This window comes from Nesoenas mayeri (assembly GCF_963082525.1).
Source record: "Nesoenas mayeri genome assembly, chromosome: 4".
Lineage (NCBI taxonomy): Eukaryota > Metazoa > Chordata > Aves > Columbiformes > Columbidae > Nesoenas > Nesoenas mayeri.
The window spans coordinates 53482005-53500758 of record NC_137540.1 but is presented as its reverse complement, the minus strand read 5'-3'; the positions used below and the strand labels follow the sequence as shown (position 1 = coordinate 53500758).

Genomic DNA, 18754 nt, shown 5'->3' with positions numbered 1-18754 from the left:
AGGAGCAGAGCCCGCCGCTGCCGGCAGCGCGCAGGGCCGGACCCCGGCGGGCAGGGCCGCGCCAGGCCGCGATCGGCCGGGACCCCCGGGCCGCGCCCCCGCAGCCCCTCGGCCGGGAAAGGCGCAGGCAGCGCCGAGGCCGCAGCCACCGCCTCCTTCCCGGTGCAAGGAGCCGACCGGGAAGCGGCCCCGCTCCCCTCCGGGCGGCTCGGGCCGGGGCCGATCCCCGCGGACTCCATCCCCGGAGCCCAGTGAGAGGTTCCCGCCGGCCGCGGCTGAGGGCGGCTCCCCGACCGCAATTCGGCCCCGGGGCAGGGGAGGGCGGCAGCCGGCGGGAAAGGCCGCCACCGCCCCAGGGAAGGCAGCATGGGAGCCCGCGGCCGGCACCGAAGCCGCATCCCGGGGACTTACTGCGGGTGGGCGCGGATCGAGCGAGAGGGCTGCGGAGAGGATGCTCGGCGAGCTCAGGACAACACCCCACTGCGAGTCGAGCGGCGGCGGCTATTTAAAGGGCCGCCGCGGGGCTGAGGCGGCTGCTTCATCCCGGGCACGGCGGGCGAGGCCGCCCCCGGCTCCTCCCTTCCCCGGAGGCCGGCGCACAGCTCGCCCGCCCTTCCCGCCGCCGGCGAATGGGCGCGGGACACCTCAGGCGCCGGCCCGCGCCCGCCGCCGCGCGGGCGGCCGAGGGGCCGCAGGGTCCCCGGGCCCGGCTGGGGTCTCGGCGGCCTGGCCTCGGGGCCGGGCCGGGCTGGGCGGGCCTCGCCGCAGCGGCTTCCCCTCAGCCTTGACAGGGGAGAGCGGCGCCTCCCGGGGCGCTCCCCAGCCCGGGCGGGACCGCGCCTCCGGCGGCCCCTTTCCCCGCGGGTCAGTCCGGGCGTGTTTTACACCTCATTCCGCTTGCTGGATTTGGGCTTTTTTGCGTCAGGGCGGCTGGACTGGCGGCTGGTCTCGCTGCCTCTTTCTGGGAGGGGGGTCTGGGCGGCAGCGTGGCCCCTCAGAGAGGCACTGGAGGGGTTCCCAGGCAGTGGGGAGCGGGGGCTTCCCCGGAGCCCCTGCAGCCGCTGTCCCCAGGCAGCCGGGGCTGCAGGTGCCCGGCCGGGGCTCCTTGGCGAGGTCCGGGTCACCGCGGGCTGACAGATCAGCAGGGTGCCTCACTGAACTGCTCCCCCCAGCCCCAACGTGTTTCTGTAAGGAAAACAAATTTTGGTGGTCCCATGTGTGAATCATTTTCGGTACTTTAGCTGTGCTTACTGGGAAACAAAACTCACAATACGTTCTCTCTCCTGCAGTATAGTGCTGTCTCATCAAAGTCATGTGGGTAGGTAACAGTAAAATACAGTGTTTAAAGTCCAGATTGCCAACGTTACCAATGACCTCGCACTTACTTGCCCTCTGATCTGGGCACTGCTCAAGGATACACTGCCTAGTTGTATCAAAAGTCTTAGGTACTACTTATGCCTTTTGTATAAATGTGCTATGTTATTAGTATGCTTCATCTGGCTTTGGGAGCAGAAAGACTGAGAAATCTACCATCTTCTCCATTGCATTCAAGTTCACTTATGCTGCATCTCCTACAAGCTATTTGGTTTTTTTTCCAGCATCTGCAACACTGCAATCATTTATGCTTTTAACAGATTTCAGTTTCTATGTTAAACACTGCCAAATTAGGTGGATACTATATGTATGTCCTTGTTAACAATGCAAATAAAGTATTGCCTTGTTCTTATATGGCATTTTTGCCCATAGGTGTTAAAGTATATAAAAAGAAACTGAAATAATTGTTTCTGTTTTATGTTCTAGTGTGTTGCTATTTTACCCTGGAGGATCTGATCTTTCCCTAGACCAGGAGTGTCAAACTCATTTTCACCGGGGGCCACATCAGCCTTGCAATTGCCTTCAAAGGGCTGAATGTAATTTTAGGACTGTATAACGATGTGGCCCCACTGAAAATGAGTTTGACACCCCTGCCCTAGAAGAATCTGAGCCTGCTTAAGTGAATAGCTACTGTAGCTCACTGGTCCTTTAGAAATGGCGCTGTAAAATGTGTGCGTCTGTGCTGAAAGAGCCCACTGAGATTTGCGATCTCACGGTGGAATCTTAGCAGGGTCAGTGTGGTTGGGCGAAGAACCCCTTGGCAAAGGTGCAGGGTTCACCTGAAGTAAAAACAAGTAATGTCTTGTCTCATTGCTAATTTGCACAGATGTCTCAATTTTGGACATATCCTTTTTTCCAGGGAAGTCTAGGCGAAGTCTAGCCCTCACTACGGAGTCAGTCTCACCTATACCATCATCTTCAAAACCCCTGTCTCCTGAGGTCTCGGAAGAGCCATAAATGCTACTACTAAGAACTTCGTCTGGTCCCTCTGTAAACACCTGTTGCTCTCTTGCAAAGGCCAAATCCACTTCAGATCCTTTACGTGGCCCCTCAAAAGTCTTTGTATGATAAATGTGCTTAGCGTGTGCCTGACAAATTAATAGGTTTTCTAAGCACAGTGGTGGTCACTATGTGTGAGGCCACGTTTGTAAGAAGGAGTTGCCTTCACATACTGCTGTATGTATGAGTAGTTAGCAGTTGTTAGAGTCAGCTCATACCTCCTGGTTGAGGTTTAGTGATTGCTAAAATGAGGGCAGGAGCCTGAGAGCCTTCTTCAGCCAGGGGTTTCAGACATACCTGTCTCAGGAGAGTGCTGCGTTCGGTGGGTTATAAAGAAACATGGGGATCTAATTCTCCACCTGCATCTATGCTGATTTGCAAAGGAGCTAGAAAGAGAATACAGGTCTGGTAGTCATGGCCCTTTCCTGGGAGGAGAAAGGTCTGGATTGCGATCTGTGATTTGAGAGCTGCTTCAAACACCTGAACAGCCCTCGGAGCAGGCAATGGACCTCAGTCTCTTTTCTCTTAGCAAAGGGCCTTCATTGATAGACTACACTGTCACACCCCCTGCCTGGGATGTGGATCTCGAATTTGCTCTTGCAGAATGGCACAACTTCCCCAGAAAGGGTGATGAGGGCTGCTTTTGTTTCCCTATAGCCTGCACTCTGGTGGTGAGGGTACTGCTGGCAGGGGGAAAATGCAGGGCTCAGAATCACTGGAATGAGAAGGGCATGGAGCTTGGGTCTCCTCTCTCATTACTGAATAAATTCTGAATTAGTGGGTGGGGTTTTCTTTGTTTTTCTGTTCAGACAGACCCATCGTTTTCTATCACGCGGAATTTTTTACAATTGCCCAGAGGCAATAAAGCTTATGTAAGGCTTCAGGGCATAGCATTAAACCTCCTGAAGCACACTGCTTGGGGAGCACAGCCCTGGGCTGCTGCAAGGCAGATGAGGCTTGAGAGAGCTACTGGTAAGATTGATGAGTCACTGTTCCATTCATTCAGGATTTTACATTTTAAATATTGTCATTTGCATGATAATTTAGCTTTAAGTAATCTATACTTCTGAGAGCACTGCTCACACGTCCTGCTAGGAGATCATCTTTGCAGATCCTGATATTAACAGCCTGAAATGTAATTCACGGAAGCATCCATGTCCAAGAAAGGTGGTTATCATAATTCATATGCACCTACTTAAGGAGAATAGGCTTTTTTAGAGATACTTGTAATTTTTAGACTATAGACACACAAAGGACAGAGTTTATATCCTAGTCAATAATGTAGTCTTAGGAGATGGACTCCAAAAGGTATACAAAATCAAGATACTCAAGTTTTGACAACACATTTCCTTAGGTACCTGAAGGTACATCTTCTGCCTCAGTCTGATCTGGCCTAAGCAGTTCAGTTGCCTGCCTCATATCTAAACTTGATCTGATCCTGAAAATGAGTGATCCCTTTGCTATATGCTCTCATGGACCTGGTCTTTAATGTGTGCTCAGGCAAAGGCTAGCACCAGCAGGATCAAACAGCACGCAATCCGAAGAATTAAGACTGTTTCTTTCAAAAAATCTGGCCAAGGAAAGTGGTAATGTCTTTTTAATATAAAAGTTCAATGGCCGGGAGATGTACTAGTGTGAGATCAGACCCTATGTTCTTGTCTCTGTGAGAAAAATCGAGGAGTGGGATCAAGGCCTTATCTCCACTTTCCAGAAACCATGGAGGGCAGGGCCATCTGAATGCCACAGCTGGGTAGAGGGGACACTCCCCAGCTCTCATGTACAAGCCGATCCATTGTGCAAGAGAGAAATAATGATTTATGAAGGATTTGGGGGACTGGGAGAAGGGGAGGGGAAAAAAGAAAGAGCAAGCCAGTGTATGCTTGTGTAATCTCCTGGCCAGCACCCTGGTGTTGGAGGCAAGAGGAAAAGCCAGTAAGTAACCCTGGTTATGAAAGACATTTTGTATCATGTGTAGGGACTGTTTATTGTCACGCTAGTTCCCCAAAAGATTTAGCTGATCATTAACTAAAGGTAGCTGTGTTTGTGTAATCAGTGCGTGGCAGTGACATCTGGCACAGATTTACCAACCACCATTGCCTATCAAGCCTTTCTTTAACTTGTGACACAGCACAACCAGGAGGCAACCCCACATGTGACCAGGAAATCTGAGCTACCGGGCAGCAGTCCCAGGCTGAGGCACAGAAGTGCCCGGAAGACTTGTCCACAGACCAGTTGGATCAGTATTTGAATCTGTGCTTTGTATTTTACAGCACTAAGAGGAAGGAAGGGGATGGAGCTAAGGAGATTACACAGGGACATGTGGGACTGGGCATGCGTGTTCCTCTGGAAAGGGCTCCAGCAGCCGCACAAAGCAAGCCGGACACCAGTTTTGGACACAGGCAGCCGAGTGCCAGAGCTCCTACGTGTGCTCAGAGCCAACCATAACAGTTAACTGCACAGAGCCGCTGTTTTGAGTTGTTGCAAGAGACATTTTCTGCCTGGCACGTCCCTACTTGGGCCCTCTCCTCACCTCCACCTCTTTGGCTCACCAGAGCTTAGACTTTGCTGTTTGGTCTGACAGTTTGCCCAAACAGTTTATTATTAATCTAATGCAATATTTTCATTAGTGACAACCAGTGTGCCAAACTGCAATTATTGGTAAAATTTGTCCCAAAATGCACTGAGTTTCTGGTCAGGGCCCAGAACATCTGGACAATAATTTCAGCTGGGCTCATGGACAATATTGCAATATAAATTGAAACCAAAAGTCAGGCAGGATTAAAACGTTTAAAAATCAGGGCAAGTCTACCCTGAAACTCTGTTGAGAGTGTCCTCTCAAACCCCGTTCTTTTAGTTCTTGCATGACGTTTTGTTTTCCAGTATATGACTTTCCCCTAATTTGATTATTTAAATCTCTCAGTATACACAAAAATTATTCACACTTCCTCCCAGGCGTGATTACATTTGGTGGCCTTGTCCATTGCGTAGTAAATGCCTTTTTTATGTTTTTTCCCTGATCTGAAAACCACACACATTAGAGCAGACATCAAAGCCTTTCCTTCAGCAGCAGCATTGCTTTTCTGAACATGGAGCATACTAAATCTCCCAACAGGAGAGCCATTTCAGGCATAACAGCCATTTCAATAAAACAATAAGGAAGCCTTCAATGCTAAAACTAATGCAATGGAAGAACAGCCAGATGAGGCACTGGTTTTTATCATAGCCCCACTGGAGAGAAATCATTTTGTAGCATGACTTCTTTGAAGGGTTTTACTCATCTGAGTTGTCCCATTGCCTTTACACTTGTTCACATAAAATAAGGTGAAGATTTGCTCCACTGTTACAGAATGCCTGAAAATGGGGCTTAATCTCTTTCCCCTTCTTAGAGAAGCCCAACAGAAGCATACAGCCAGAGGTGGTGTCAGAGCCAAGACGCACTTGCGATTCAAATTGCAAGCTAATATTTGATGAAGTGGGAAAAATTATTATTTGGATTTTCTATTTCATTTATATGAAGCTGAGGATGGAAACCAAAGCTCTGTGAAAACACTAGGAGAGCTGATGAAACTGGATTTTTACTCACTATCACCACAACGGAGATTTTGATGTGCTACATGCAGTCCTTGGTGTAGAGTCCAGTCCTGTTGAGGGCTTCTGTGGATAATTTTCTTGCTAATAATATTCAGTTTATCATTTATCATTTTCTCTACAAGTTCTGCTCTAAACTGAGCTCCTCCACCTTTTCTAAAATAGCAATTGCTGTTACCGTGAGAATGTTGTACAATGGTGGGGGTTTTTGTTGGTCTGCTTTAGAAACATTTTCTCAGCTCTAGTATCTTCTCTTACATTTTAAGGGTATTTTTACATCTGGAGAAATAAATAACCTTCAACATTTTAAAAATAGGTATAAGTCTGAAACTATATAGTCACAGAAATTATTCCTCAGTTTCATTGTTTATAGCTTGGAGGACATAATAACAAAATCCTGCTACTTGTTATCTTTGATTAGAAATTACTGCTGTATTTTCAATTAACATTGTATAAAATGTTTTACCATCTAATTTTCCATGCAAACAAGAACAGTGAAACCTTTTAAAAGCTGCATATATACAGTGAATTAATGTTTATTGTCGTATATTGAAATATGTTTGTTTCAGATACCCTCTTTGACCAACACTTGTATCTGCAGATGCTAAAAAGGTGATGTGGAAGCCAGATTCTTGTAGTTATTATCTTTAATTACAAAGTGCCTGCTGTGGGAGTTGGTGATAATTTTGATACAAGATCAGGTAACATAGGTTCAGTTATTCTTGTGTGGAGACAAATCTTCAGCTGACATTGAGGAGTGTAACCCCCTGGAAGCCAAGAGAGTTGTGCTGTTTTACAAGTGAGGAGGTGGTTCACCATGAGACAGTCTGTTTGTGCTCCTCCCACCCAAGGTCCATGTCTTTGCAGTGAATTGCACTGGAAGCTGTTGGCTGGTACTGAACAAGTCAGGGTAGAAAGAGAGATGAATATGAGTTGTCCATTTTCACAAGGAACCATCTTCATGTTCATGGCATACTTTGCTACAACGATTTGGTGTATTTCTCCCAAACATCCTAGAGAAGATACAATTTATTTTTCAGGTTTTGGGGCAATCTTCTCCAACTACCTGGTGGTCCTGAACAGCCAGGCCTGATGCAGATACCTTCAACATAGTTGGATGTGAGAAGACTGAGGGGAGGCCTCATCACGGTGTGCAGCTTCTTCACAAGCCAGCGAGGAGGAGGGGCAGGTGCTGATCTCTTCTCTCTGCTGATCAGTGGCAGAACCCGAGGGAATGGCAGGAAGGTGCGCCAGGGAAGGTTTAGGATGGACATTAGGAAAAAGTTCTTCACTCAGAGGGTGCTGGAGCACTGGAACAGGCTCCCCAGGGAGGTGTCACAGCCCCAGGCCCGACAGTGTTCAAGAAGAGATGACAATGCCCTCAGACACACGGTGTGAACTGTGGGGTTGTCCTGTGCAGGGACAGGAGCTGCACTTGATGATACCTTGGACTTGATGTCCCTTCCAACTCAGGACATTCTATGATTCTGAAGCTAATTTAAATTTGTGGCAATTTCGTTTCTGCATTACTTTTCATGATAAGCATGTGCACCCTTGGCAAACATCTTAACAACTGTACTTAAGTTTAGCTTTAGTTTTAGGAGTTATTTATAACCTCATGTTTGAGTAAAAGGGTAAATCTTGATAAGCAGACATTAATGATCTCTGATTAAGACCACAGAGTTTCTAAATTGACTCAGATGCCTAAAGAATTTATTAATTTTTATTAGTAGTAGTACTATTAAAAATAAAATTCTGATTTTGTTTCTGATACTCTGGTATTTATTGCCACTTTCTCTGGATAGCTGTATTATTTTAAACCCTAATGCCCCCCTGGCATTTTCCTTTTCTTCCTTGGATTAACAGAGGAATCCCTGACATGGGATCTGAGCTGCTGCCGAGGCATTTCACACTCTGCCTGCGGAGGAAGAGGAGCGCTGCACCCCACGGGAACAGCGAGGGAGCAGCAGGTCTCTACTGCTTCTACACACTGCCTCAGATCCACTGGAGCATCTTCCTTACAGCAGCTCTGCGTCCAGCTGAGATGTACAAACTTCAGCATCTCACTGTGTCACTGCCAAGAACAGGGACTAGAAAACAGACTGCAAATCCCAAAGTAGTAGGATTCGATCTAAAATGAAGTAACGTAATTGGCATATTTGGCCTGTGCCATTACTTGTCTTACTGTAGTACTTCTAACTTACTAGGTTGCATAACTACTTTGAAGAGCAAAAGGCAGAGATATCTGTGTTGGTCATCAAAGTATCTTAAACATTGGAAACCACTTATAATTCATTCTGACTTGCTTGAGATGCATACAGAAGGAACGTGTCCGTTAGGAAAGCTGGAATTGATGTTTTAAAAATTACACAAATGATATGCCATTTTTACTGATACTTACTTTTAGATTATTTCAAATTACTTTAGAAATTGATAGGTTGGTGCAGTCTTACATCTTATACGAAGACTAACAGACAAAGATAAAAGGTTACTAATGATTGCTATTTATTTTGTTAAGTCCATAAAAAGTGCATAGTACAAGCCCTTTATCCCAATCCAAGTACTCAGTAAAAGATTACTAGGAAACTGTGAATGGCACAGATGATTTTTTGTTTGGCAAAATTCAGACATTTTAAACCACCGATTTACATTAAGTATATCACACCATCACTCTTCCTTTTTCAATCATGAACATTACAAGGCTAAGTGATCTGCAGACAATACATGAATACATATGATTTCTCATTTCAGAGTATAATAATTGTGTTAAGCAGACGCTAAAAATGCTATTGTTTTAACAAAGTTCTAAGCTAAGGTATAATTGTAAACTTCCCTCCATATTTCCCAAGTTGCTACAACTTGCGTCTCTTCATAACCAAGTTTAAAACCCTCGTTACAGATTTATTCGTATCCTGAAGCTTCACATACTACTAATCTCTTCCAGACTTCTCAAAATTTACCATAAACATCTGTAACCATGACACAATTATTTCATTGCAAACTACACCACTAAAGGCCAGATTTCTGCCACCCTTACTAAAGCTGCTACTAGTACATTATCTCAGAGTAGTCCCACAAACTTCAGTGCAACTACTTGATGAGTAAGGCACTATCTAACATGAATAAGAGTGGCAAAAAAAAAGTCCTACAATTAGTTCCTTTTATTTTAATTAAGAGTGGTGATCTGAAGGTTATATCTTGGAGAGAGTATCTGAATTTAAAAGGCATATATTTTGACATGGGATAGTGGCCTGGCTCTTTAGTAAAACATTTTACAATAAAGTATTTCCAATGTTTTTTCTTTTACATAGAAAATTTAAAATAGCAATTTACATAAGGAAAGCATACATGTATAAAATCACTGGGACAATTACTTAGAGGAATTTCAAGCAAAGATAGTTCATTTAAATGTAAACCACAACATTACTCTGAACAAAAAGTTCATTTGCCAAGACTGTTGGAGCTGGGTGCACATGGTGAGTTTTATCAATACATACACAGACACTGAAGTCAAGCGAGACTGACCCTCACAAGTGAGGAGCATCTGCTGTAAATCTCACCGACTTCCAACAGGATGAGGAGTGGTGCTCTGTCTGAAACGAAGCCTGTTTCAGGTGGCTTTTTAATCAATTGGTTTTATGCATCTGATAGTGAACGATTCTGGCCAAAAATCCTTGGAGAAAAGGTCAGTGTAGGAGATTATATATATTTTCTTGTTGGTTCAACAAAATGATGTCGTATTACTCATTCTGTTCAAAATAGCATCCCAAACATAAATGCACATGGAAGGCAGAAAGCAAGCACAGTCAGATTGCTTGTCCCAGTGACATCTTTACACAGTGTTTGTGGCCTGGACACCATTAGACATAACAGGACGAATTCTCTCAGCTTCCCTGCTGCAGCTCCGTTGCTTTCCATGGCACTGCACGAATGTCACTGAGAGCACCTGGCCCAACCTTCTTTTTATTTTTATTTTTTATTTTTTACACATGCTCCGATGCTTGGGAGCACACTGTTCCACAGAAATTGAAAGGGCAAATACATCGAATTACAGAAGCCTTTCTTCAGGTCTGTGCTGTGCCTTTACAAGGAGGCTTAGCTGGCCCGCCATTTACCCTGAGGAGGAAAACCCTGCGCCTGTCAACCACGGGATCTGATGCGAGATTTTTGTTAGAGCCCATTAACACAAACCTTTATGCATCTTAACAGTTAGTTCCTTCAGCTCCGTAACTAAAGTCCTCATGAAATAAAGGTTTGTAGAGTAAGGCTTTGAATTCCCATGTCTGTTCTACTGACCTTTATGGAAAGAAGCTTCATGGTGGTAACATAAAAATGTTTTTTACATTATTCTCATCAATTTTCTGAATTGATCAAGAAAAATATACAGTGTCACTTTTCTGTACATCTTTAAAATGTTTTTAAATTAATGTATATAAAAAAGTAATTCCCATTTGCTACAATGGGAGATGTGCACAGGTACGTGCACAGCCACACGCACGCATAAACACACCACACATACACACAAATACTAGAGGGAAAAGACATGCTATATGGATTCACCTGCAAGTTTGTTATTCTACAATTACAACCAGTAGATAAGGATGAAATGTTAAGAATTGCTGACAACATACAGGTGAAAAAACCTGAATATCCAGTATATGTTGTATACCAAAAGTTGGTAACTTCAGTAACTCTTCGTATGATTTCATCCTATCCAACATACATTACATTGTGGCTAAAAAACTTGTTAAGATATGGATTATTAAGAGACTATATGAGAACAGAAAATTCTACAAAGTTCTTATTCTGACTAAATTTCTCCGTTCATAAAACCTGTAAATAAACAAATCCATTTTTGGAATACATTTTTGAAATACATTTTTGACAACATATTGAATAGGATATATCATTTATTAATGAACAAGATAAAATTAATTTATTTTTTGGTGGTATAATCTTTTGCGTAAAGTCCCCACTATATATGTCAGAGCTTTGACTGTGGCAATTATCACATTCACTTCTTTGCACACACACACACAGAGTATAATTCTAGTGGACAACCCGTGCTTTTGACAACAACCCTGAAAACTATGTTAGTCATCCAAAGACCAGACTACAAGCTGCTCTGAACCCAGGGCAAATATGAAATAATTTCAATTTTTCACCACATAACTAAGCTAATAGTTGCAACCACAATAAAACTCCCAAAGCATACTGGAGAAAAAAATATAGATTAATCTGAAGAAAGGTCAGTAACCTTCCATTATTATAGATGTGCAGGGATTTTCTTTTTCTTTCAATGCATATCAGAAATCACTGTAAAGAAATTAAGATAGCTGTAAGAGAAAGAGACCGAATGGAATGTCCACAGTAATGGTAACAACCAAAAAACCCCTGCAATGCCTTATAATTATTCAAATTACAATCTACTGAGAATTGTAACAACATACAAAGCAAAAATTAACTTAAAATTGAAGTCGCTAAAAGCAGTTCATGAAGATAACTGTTGAATGATAACTCTGCTCTATATAAATGAGAAAAGAAAACAGTATTGAATGGGGTTTAGGAGTAATATGGTCACTTTGTTCATTTGGTCGTGCAAGGTTTCAGCTGCTGGACTTTTCCAATACCGAATGCTCTAGTCCACTGGTGGGGCGGGTGGTTCTTGTCCCTAGGGGGAAGGAAGGAGAAAAAGAAAGAAAAAAACACGTACAGGATTAGAAACAGTGCTTCACATAAAAGGATTTAGAAATAAAAGAAGAATGCCAAAGAGTTACATTGTGCTTCCTTTTAAGATCACTCAATGTCTCTTTCAATATTCAGAGTAAATGAGTATCAAAGAACAATACTGTTTCCTGCACTGATAGCTTTTTTTTCCCATTATCCTGTATCTAGGACAAAGATGACCACCCTATTTTCATGCTGTAATTTTGTTTAATGACTTCTCTTAAAGCTGTGATTTTCCTCTGGTACTTAAGAAGGCAGGAGGCAATTCCAACCAGGGACAGCCAGTGTCCAGAGGACAGTGTGACCCACAGTCAGTCACCCGTGCCTGCTCCATCCCATGGCAGGGCTCACAGCTGGCTCTTGTGATTCTGCTTTCACTTTGGTTTTACTCATTTTCATTGCTAATGGAGTTCCAAGAAAATACAGGGGAAAAAAAAGAAGTAAGGAAAAAAAGACTGCAAGATAGTCTGTATTAAAACAAAATAGGTTTAAGCTATTGTAGAGTTTCTCTGCAGGGCACTTGATGATGCACTTACGTTGTGCGGGCTGGTTGGCTTTCCGGCTAAGTTGGATCCTCTCAGATTACGAGGTCTCAGTAAGAACAGGACAAGTGCAATCACCACCCAGGCCATCATTATCATGGCAAAGCTGATACCATTGTCACTGGAGGAATTTGGTCCTGGCACTACAGACAAGGAAAATTCAAGTTATAACACAGAGTGACAGCTGAGTTCTTTCCCCAAACTGAAAACAAAAATACAACATAAGTCTCAGAAAAAAACCCATGAAATATTTTTCAATCGAGTTCTCTGATTAGTCCTTCCTTTTGGCTTTGAGACAAGTAATTCTTCGTTAGTGTTACACTGATTTTTTAATCACATTTCTTATCCCTTTGAAGAGAGAATCTACTTCATAAGATTTCACTGGAGTTCTCAGAATTATCATGACTATTTCTTAGTTCACACGAACTCCTAGTGAACTGAAGTGATAAACACACACTTTGTGTTTAAGAAATCAAACTTGATGCAAAATACAGTTATGTAGGAAAAACCTCCATCTGCATGTTGGTGTTTGTTTTTTGCCTTAAACAAATAAAAGACTAGAGAGATGAAAGCTTAAACTCTGTTATTAGGCCCCATACAGAGAACGTGCTAATTCTAGCAAGAAGAGGCAAAATAATGGTTACATTTTTCTTGGCTACTGTAAGTTATTTATTGAGAGTTTGTTCAGATAAGTGCCAGTGCCCACATGCCAGATCTCCAGGACTGGTTACCCAGGTCATGTGGTATTTCTGATAGCATCAAGGAAAACCCATCTGTCAGGAGGGGGAAAAATGATGAGGAGATACATGAAAAAGTGAGGCCCGGGAATACAATATAAAAAATTTACACCTAATTTCCATACAGAATGGCTGAGACATCAAAGCATGGAAATAAAACTGAGAAAATCACATCACATTGGAGATGGCTGGTCAGGCTTTTTGGATCAAGAAACTCTGGCAAATACCTGCACATTTGAAAACAACAACTTTTATCCTCTGAAACATCATTTCAAATAATCAAACTGTAACTAAAGTTGTCAGCTGAAGTGTAAACCAATATATAAGTTAACTACCTACGGTACTTACATGGCTTACAGGTTGTTTGAAAGAGATGAACACAATTTCAAATAAGTATATTTCACTATGGCAACATGTTACACTTGCACAAAAGTTACAAACGTGCTGGCAGAGGTGTCTAGCAGTAATCATCTGAAACTCTATTCCCCACCCCTTCAAGTGGTAGGAATTTCATCCATGGGCTGTTCATCGTTGCAGAGATACAGTGATTCCAAATTGGGTCCATCTTTTTGAAACACCCTGTAGTATGTAAAGACTTCACTAATGATCTAAGTGATCAATTAATACAGAACAATAAATACAAACCTATAACGAATAACCTTCAGGAAGAGAAGAGCTATTCTATTTTATTACTCAAGTTGAAAACTTTAACATCCAGGGAAACTCCACAAGGACTTTTGTATCTGTCAGATTTTTCAGCTGTCTCAACTCACTTGGATCATCTCATTACAGAGTCAAGTCTGGATCCAGTATTGTTTGGAAGGTGCTCTTCTTTAACATTTGCTAGGTAGCTCATGCCCAGTGAGCTGCTGGACTAATTTCCTTGAAGGTTAATGCTAGCACCAAAGAATCACCCTCATCACTGTCACACTGGGAAGCATTTTTAACAGGGGCTCTTCTGTGAAAGTGGTTTCTTCACGGCACAGCACAGGGGCACTGCGGGGCAGCTTACAGCTACACCAGTCACAACACCGCTCTGCTGTCAATGCGACTTCATGAGTTGAGGCTATGGGGCTCATGTCCTTTACTGACATCACATGCACTCAAAAATGTCAAAGAAGAAAAAAAAAACCTTATAGAAGGTGATGCTTCTCACAGCACAACCACCACCATTAACATGTATGAACAAACGAAACTGCCACACAGCTCTTGCTTTTGAAGTGTCCAAAATGTAGACATTTAAAAACTCACAAGTTGCTAATGTAGAGGAATGTTATGATTAGAAGTATATACAACTACAAGTGACAATTCTTTTGGAGATCGGAATAAATAAAGGGTGCTGTATATGAGAAGGTATAGTGCAAAGAAAATGAATGAGAATGCTACAGCCTTTAATTCATTAGACGCTAGCAGACAATTGATTCAGAAAGCATGTGGAACTGCACAGGTAAGAGTTTAGATCTGCAATTGTGCTGAGGGACAATATTGCTATCAACATAACACATCAGTACTTTAAGTCTTAGATGACCTTTATATATGCAATGCATTAAATCAGCACATAATTTGGCATGAAAAAAAACAACTGCTTTATTTTTAAGCTTCCAGACAACATTAATAGCTACCCTGAGACCACCTTCAGTAGCGCGCAAGACAGCCTTCAGCACCTGCTTTGGCATGGATGTTCAGCAGAATACTGAAAATTCAGATCACCTGTTATGCTGGATTCTCCATACAACACAGAGAAACAAGGACTACTCAGGCCGCCTTCTGGAATATTTGCTGAACCACAGAGCACTTAGGGCCCATGGTTAGACAAGAGTTGGGATAACCAACTGCTGCTAGGTCCATTCAGGCTACAGATCAAGGAAGGGAGCAGAAGGAACCACAGAGGGAAACTACAGGTGTTCGTGCAAGACACAACTTCTTCCAGCCTGCATTGTAATATGGTTTATATAGAAGTAAATGTGCTGAAGCATATTCTGAACTAAGTTAAGCAAGATCTAACTGATCTAACACAGCTTGACCCTGTACTACCTACTGAAAGCATTCCAGATACTGAAACAGCCACAACACTGTTTACTCTATTCAAGAATCGTTAAACCCACACCTCTCACAAATGACCATGTGTTCTAATAAGGATGTGAGATATTTCAGAATCTGTTACTTTATCTAACATAAGGAGATGAGGATAAGCAAAATCTTGCATAGCGGGGGTGAATCACACTTTTCCAAGCTTTTTATCACAAAACATGAGGACAGGAAGCTTTTTCAGCTACTGGGAGCAATAATATGTAGAAGAAAACAATATTTTGCTACAAAGACCTCCATCACTGAGACAACCAAATAATCAGACAAGGCCAGCTTATGGATAAAGAACAGCTGAGTGAAGCTGAAATCAAGCAGGATGGAATTCATGCTGGTGAGCACAAGAAGAGATCTCATTTTTAAGAGTTCATGACCACAATACTTTTACCTATAACTGATATTTTTGCAGGTAATTTAGAAGTGGTTTTTTGATTCCTTGAAGAACAAAGGCTAACCTAAAGAGGACCTGTGATTATATTTTCTAATATTCCCAGATGGATAGAAGATCGTCTTGTTCTAACCTCACAGATGGATGTCCCTGCCACCACTCGTTTTGATGGATGGATCCGGTTATTAATCACCAGTGCCTGGAAGGCAATAACTAGTGCATATAGTGTATAAGAATGTAGACTCCTGTGTCCCTGAGTGAAATGAAACCTACAGTCTCTAGCCTGCCTTTCCATACAACACCGAATCCAGCCCAAGGTCATTATTTTCATAATATCTGGTCCCCCGGGCTCAGCGTACCTATATATTCATGCACTTCTGAATGAAGCCATGAGCAGTTCTGCGCCTCTGGTTACCTGGATTTTTATTTGTTTTTACACCGTAGTTGAATTATCTCTGTGTAGGAGAAAGCTTTATGAGAGGCTGGTCTGAGACTGTGGGATGAACTCATGTGAGAGCTAATGACTATGGTGAATCCCATCTGTTGCTCCACATACGAGGCACAGCTCTTTGGCTTGCTTTCTCCTACAGAAACAGAGACTAGGGCGAAATAAATTAGTCTTCTCTTGGAAAGAAATGGGAAAGGGAAAAAAAAATTCTGTGACAGATGTTTGCCACCTCATTTAATGTTCTACTAGAAGGCAGTCAAAGCTACTAAAATGATGAGTTTGGTAAAAATAATTTCTAAAGATTAAAGGTCAACCACCTTCTGACTGTGCAACTGAAATCTCAAGAATACAATATTAAAGTTAATAAATATCCTTGTTAAATATTCCTTATATGAACATCATTCTTCTCTTAAAGTGCTATTCTTCATTCAGAGTGAGGTTGTACTCTAAAGAAGAAGAGGAAAGACTGCATTTCTTTTACTGTACAAGTATATTCCATATGGTGTTTTTTGCCTGTCATGTTATGGTAGAAATAGCTTCTTGTGGATCTTCAGCTCTTTACTGTTTCAACATCTGCATGTGGGAAGGCAAAATCATGCTCTCTGACCTGTGCTGCCTTCTTTTCACAATGTTTTTAGCCTTGCCTGTTCTGTGAAAAAAAGGTAGAAATGGTGTGAAGAGTGGTATCTTATAGATGAATCATCAGAGAAGACAAAGACCCTGTGGGACCTTCAGCAGACAATCCCTGCAAGCTGACACTCTCAAAGGCAAGGGATAGGGAAACTGAAGAAAGCCACAAAGAACTTCAGCAGAGGAAAGGAGAAGGGAATTACCAGAAAAGGGAGGGAAGAGTTGGCAGACATTTCGTGCCATTGGGTTAGGCTGCTGTGACTCCCCTAGGTGAGTACAACTCAAGATGAATCACAGACACGCATTCATTTTAAAATACATTTGGAAGTAGACAACATTTGAGACAGTCATCTCTGATCATATTACAAGCTAGGAGACCACTGAGAATAGTGTTGAAAATATGAATGTAGTAAATCCAGGTCACAACATCTGGGAATCGTTAGAACATAGAAAAAACTCAGGCAGTGGGCCTTCATTTCCTCTGACTGTGAAGGGCCATGAGCCATCAGAGCAGCTCAGTACCAGCTGGGGATCCTCCCTGGGCTGGATGAACCGCTGATGTTGCAACTGGAACACACTTCAGAGAAATCTTCCCTGCTCCACTTGCATTAAACAGAATTCAGAAAATAATTATCGCTCTTATTCCTCATTTCAAGGGAAACTGTAAGATCTTCTGATTTGCTGAGCATAAACAATCCCATCAGAATGTTAAATGTGTTGCATATTCAAAACTTGCAGCCTTTTTTCTCCAAGGCACCCACTGAAATGGAGAGAACAGTCATCACACTCTGATACGTGCGTTAGTGCCATATCAGATATTCTGATGGACAACCAGCAGAACAGCCACCAGGCAGAGTACCCAAATGCTCTCCGAAGTGCCGTTCATATCCTCCAGTATGTAGGAGTACAAATCTGAAAACTCTGGTCTCAATCCTGGTACGAAACTCTCTGCAGGGTAGTCACTACAATATAATGGTTCCAACAACCAGCAATAAAAATTTAGAGCTTATAACACAAAAATGCGAATGAGGGAGCCATGGTGCTACTGCTTTGATCTGGCTCCAAAAATCTAGAAGAGATCTGAAATCAAGGTTTGAAAAAACAAAGTGTGCTCAGAAGAATCAACACAGGATGCTTCTGAGAACTTCCAGCTGGTAGCAACAGCATAACATGACGCTGCTGTGACACTGGCTGAACCGCAGCCATGACATTTCCCAAAACAAAACCACATACAGCTCATCAGTTATTCCACAAGCTTGCAACTTAAGAATCTGTGTATGACAACATTCCCAGCTGTGCTTCCAGAAGGAAGACCAAATCCTGGGAATGAGTGAATGGGTGAGAACAAGCTTCTTCATATCAAGGTCCTGAAATGAGGAACCAAAGTCAGCAAGTGACAGGAAATGGATCTGTGTGACGCAGGGAAGAGGAGACCCACCTCAGAAATCAGCTCATCACGGTACAGCTCATCAGAACGGGATGAAGCAATGGGCAGAAGACCAGCCCAGAATTGTTTTAATCTGTCTCTGAAAACATGTCTAGAAACTTCTCCAGGCTCCATCTGTTTGTTTTTGCCTTTGACTCCCGGGAATCTTACAGAGCTCATGTTGGCCCAAGCACAGACTCACAGAAGCATCACAAAATAATCTGGCAAATAGGCAGTGTCATTGCATCAGCAGAAAGATACCTTTGCTGAAGCTAAATTTAAGGCAATACAATAACGTTGGAGAGGATTTACTCTATAATTTTTGCTTTGGTTTTTGAAACAAACCACTGGTTTGGAACAATTGCTGCCAAATTGCTTGCATCTGCAGACAGTTATTGCAAGGATCTCTTTCAGGATGGAAAGCTATTTGCCACAAACCATTTGCATCCCCACTGTATTATTGCTTGGTAGCATGAAAGCTATCCCACAAGCATTGTGCCCACACTTAACAGAACTTACTCATTTATGCAGTCTTTAGCCTAAGAGCTGCATAAACACTGATAAGCCAAGACTCCAAAGGCTTGAGTGAGAATGACCTACCATCGTTTGATTTTGACTGTGGACTAAAGATCAGAAAGCTGTACAGCCTGTCTGTGCCTACTTCTAATACAGAAAATATTCTGTTTCCTGTCACTTGCCTCTTTCCCTCTTCTCCATGCCTGTGATTAAAAAACCAAACAAAACCACCACACACAGAAGTCTAAGGTGTGGGAGACTAAAAAGTCTGCTCTAGGAGAGGTGCATTTGGAA

At 42.7% G+C, this 18754-nt stretch overlaps 1 protein-coding gene across 1 annotated transcript in view; it reads right to left on the bottom strand.

The window, feature by feature from the left end:
- Nucleotides 1-11599: 11599 nt before the first annotated feature.
- The window catches only part of SMIM14 (small integral membrane protein 14), a gene marked incomplete at its 3' end in the record, with an annotated part of 52410 nt that continues 45255 nt past the window's right edge, over nt 11600-18754 (bottom strand). The window contains exons 5-6 of the mRNA XM_080343559.1: nt 12225-12373; nt 11600-11632 (exon numbers count right to left, since the gene is read on the bottom strand). Of these exons, the coding sequence (XP_080199685.1) occupies nt 11600-11632; nt 12225-12373 (182 nt within the window). The remainder of the gene's footprint in view (nt 11633-12224; nt 12374-18754) is intronic.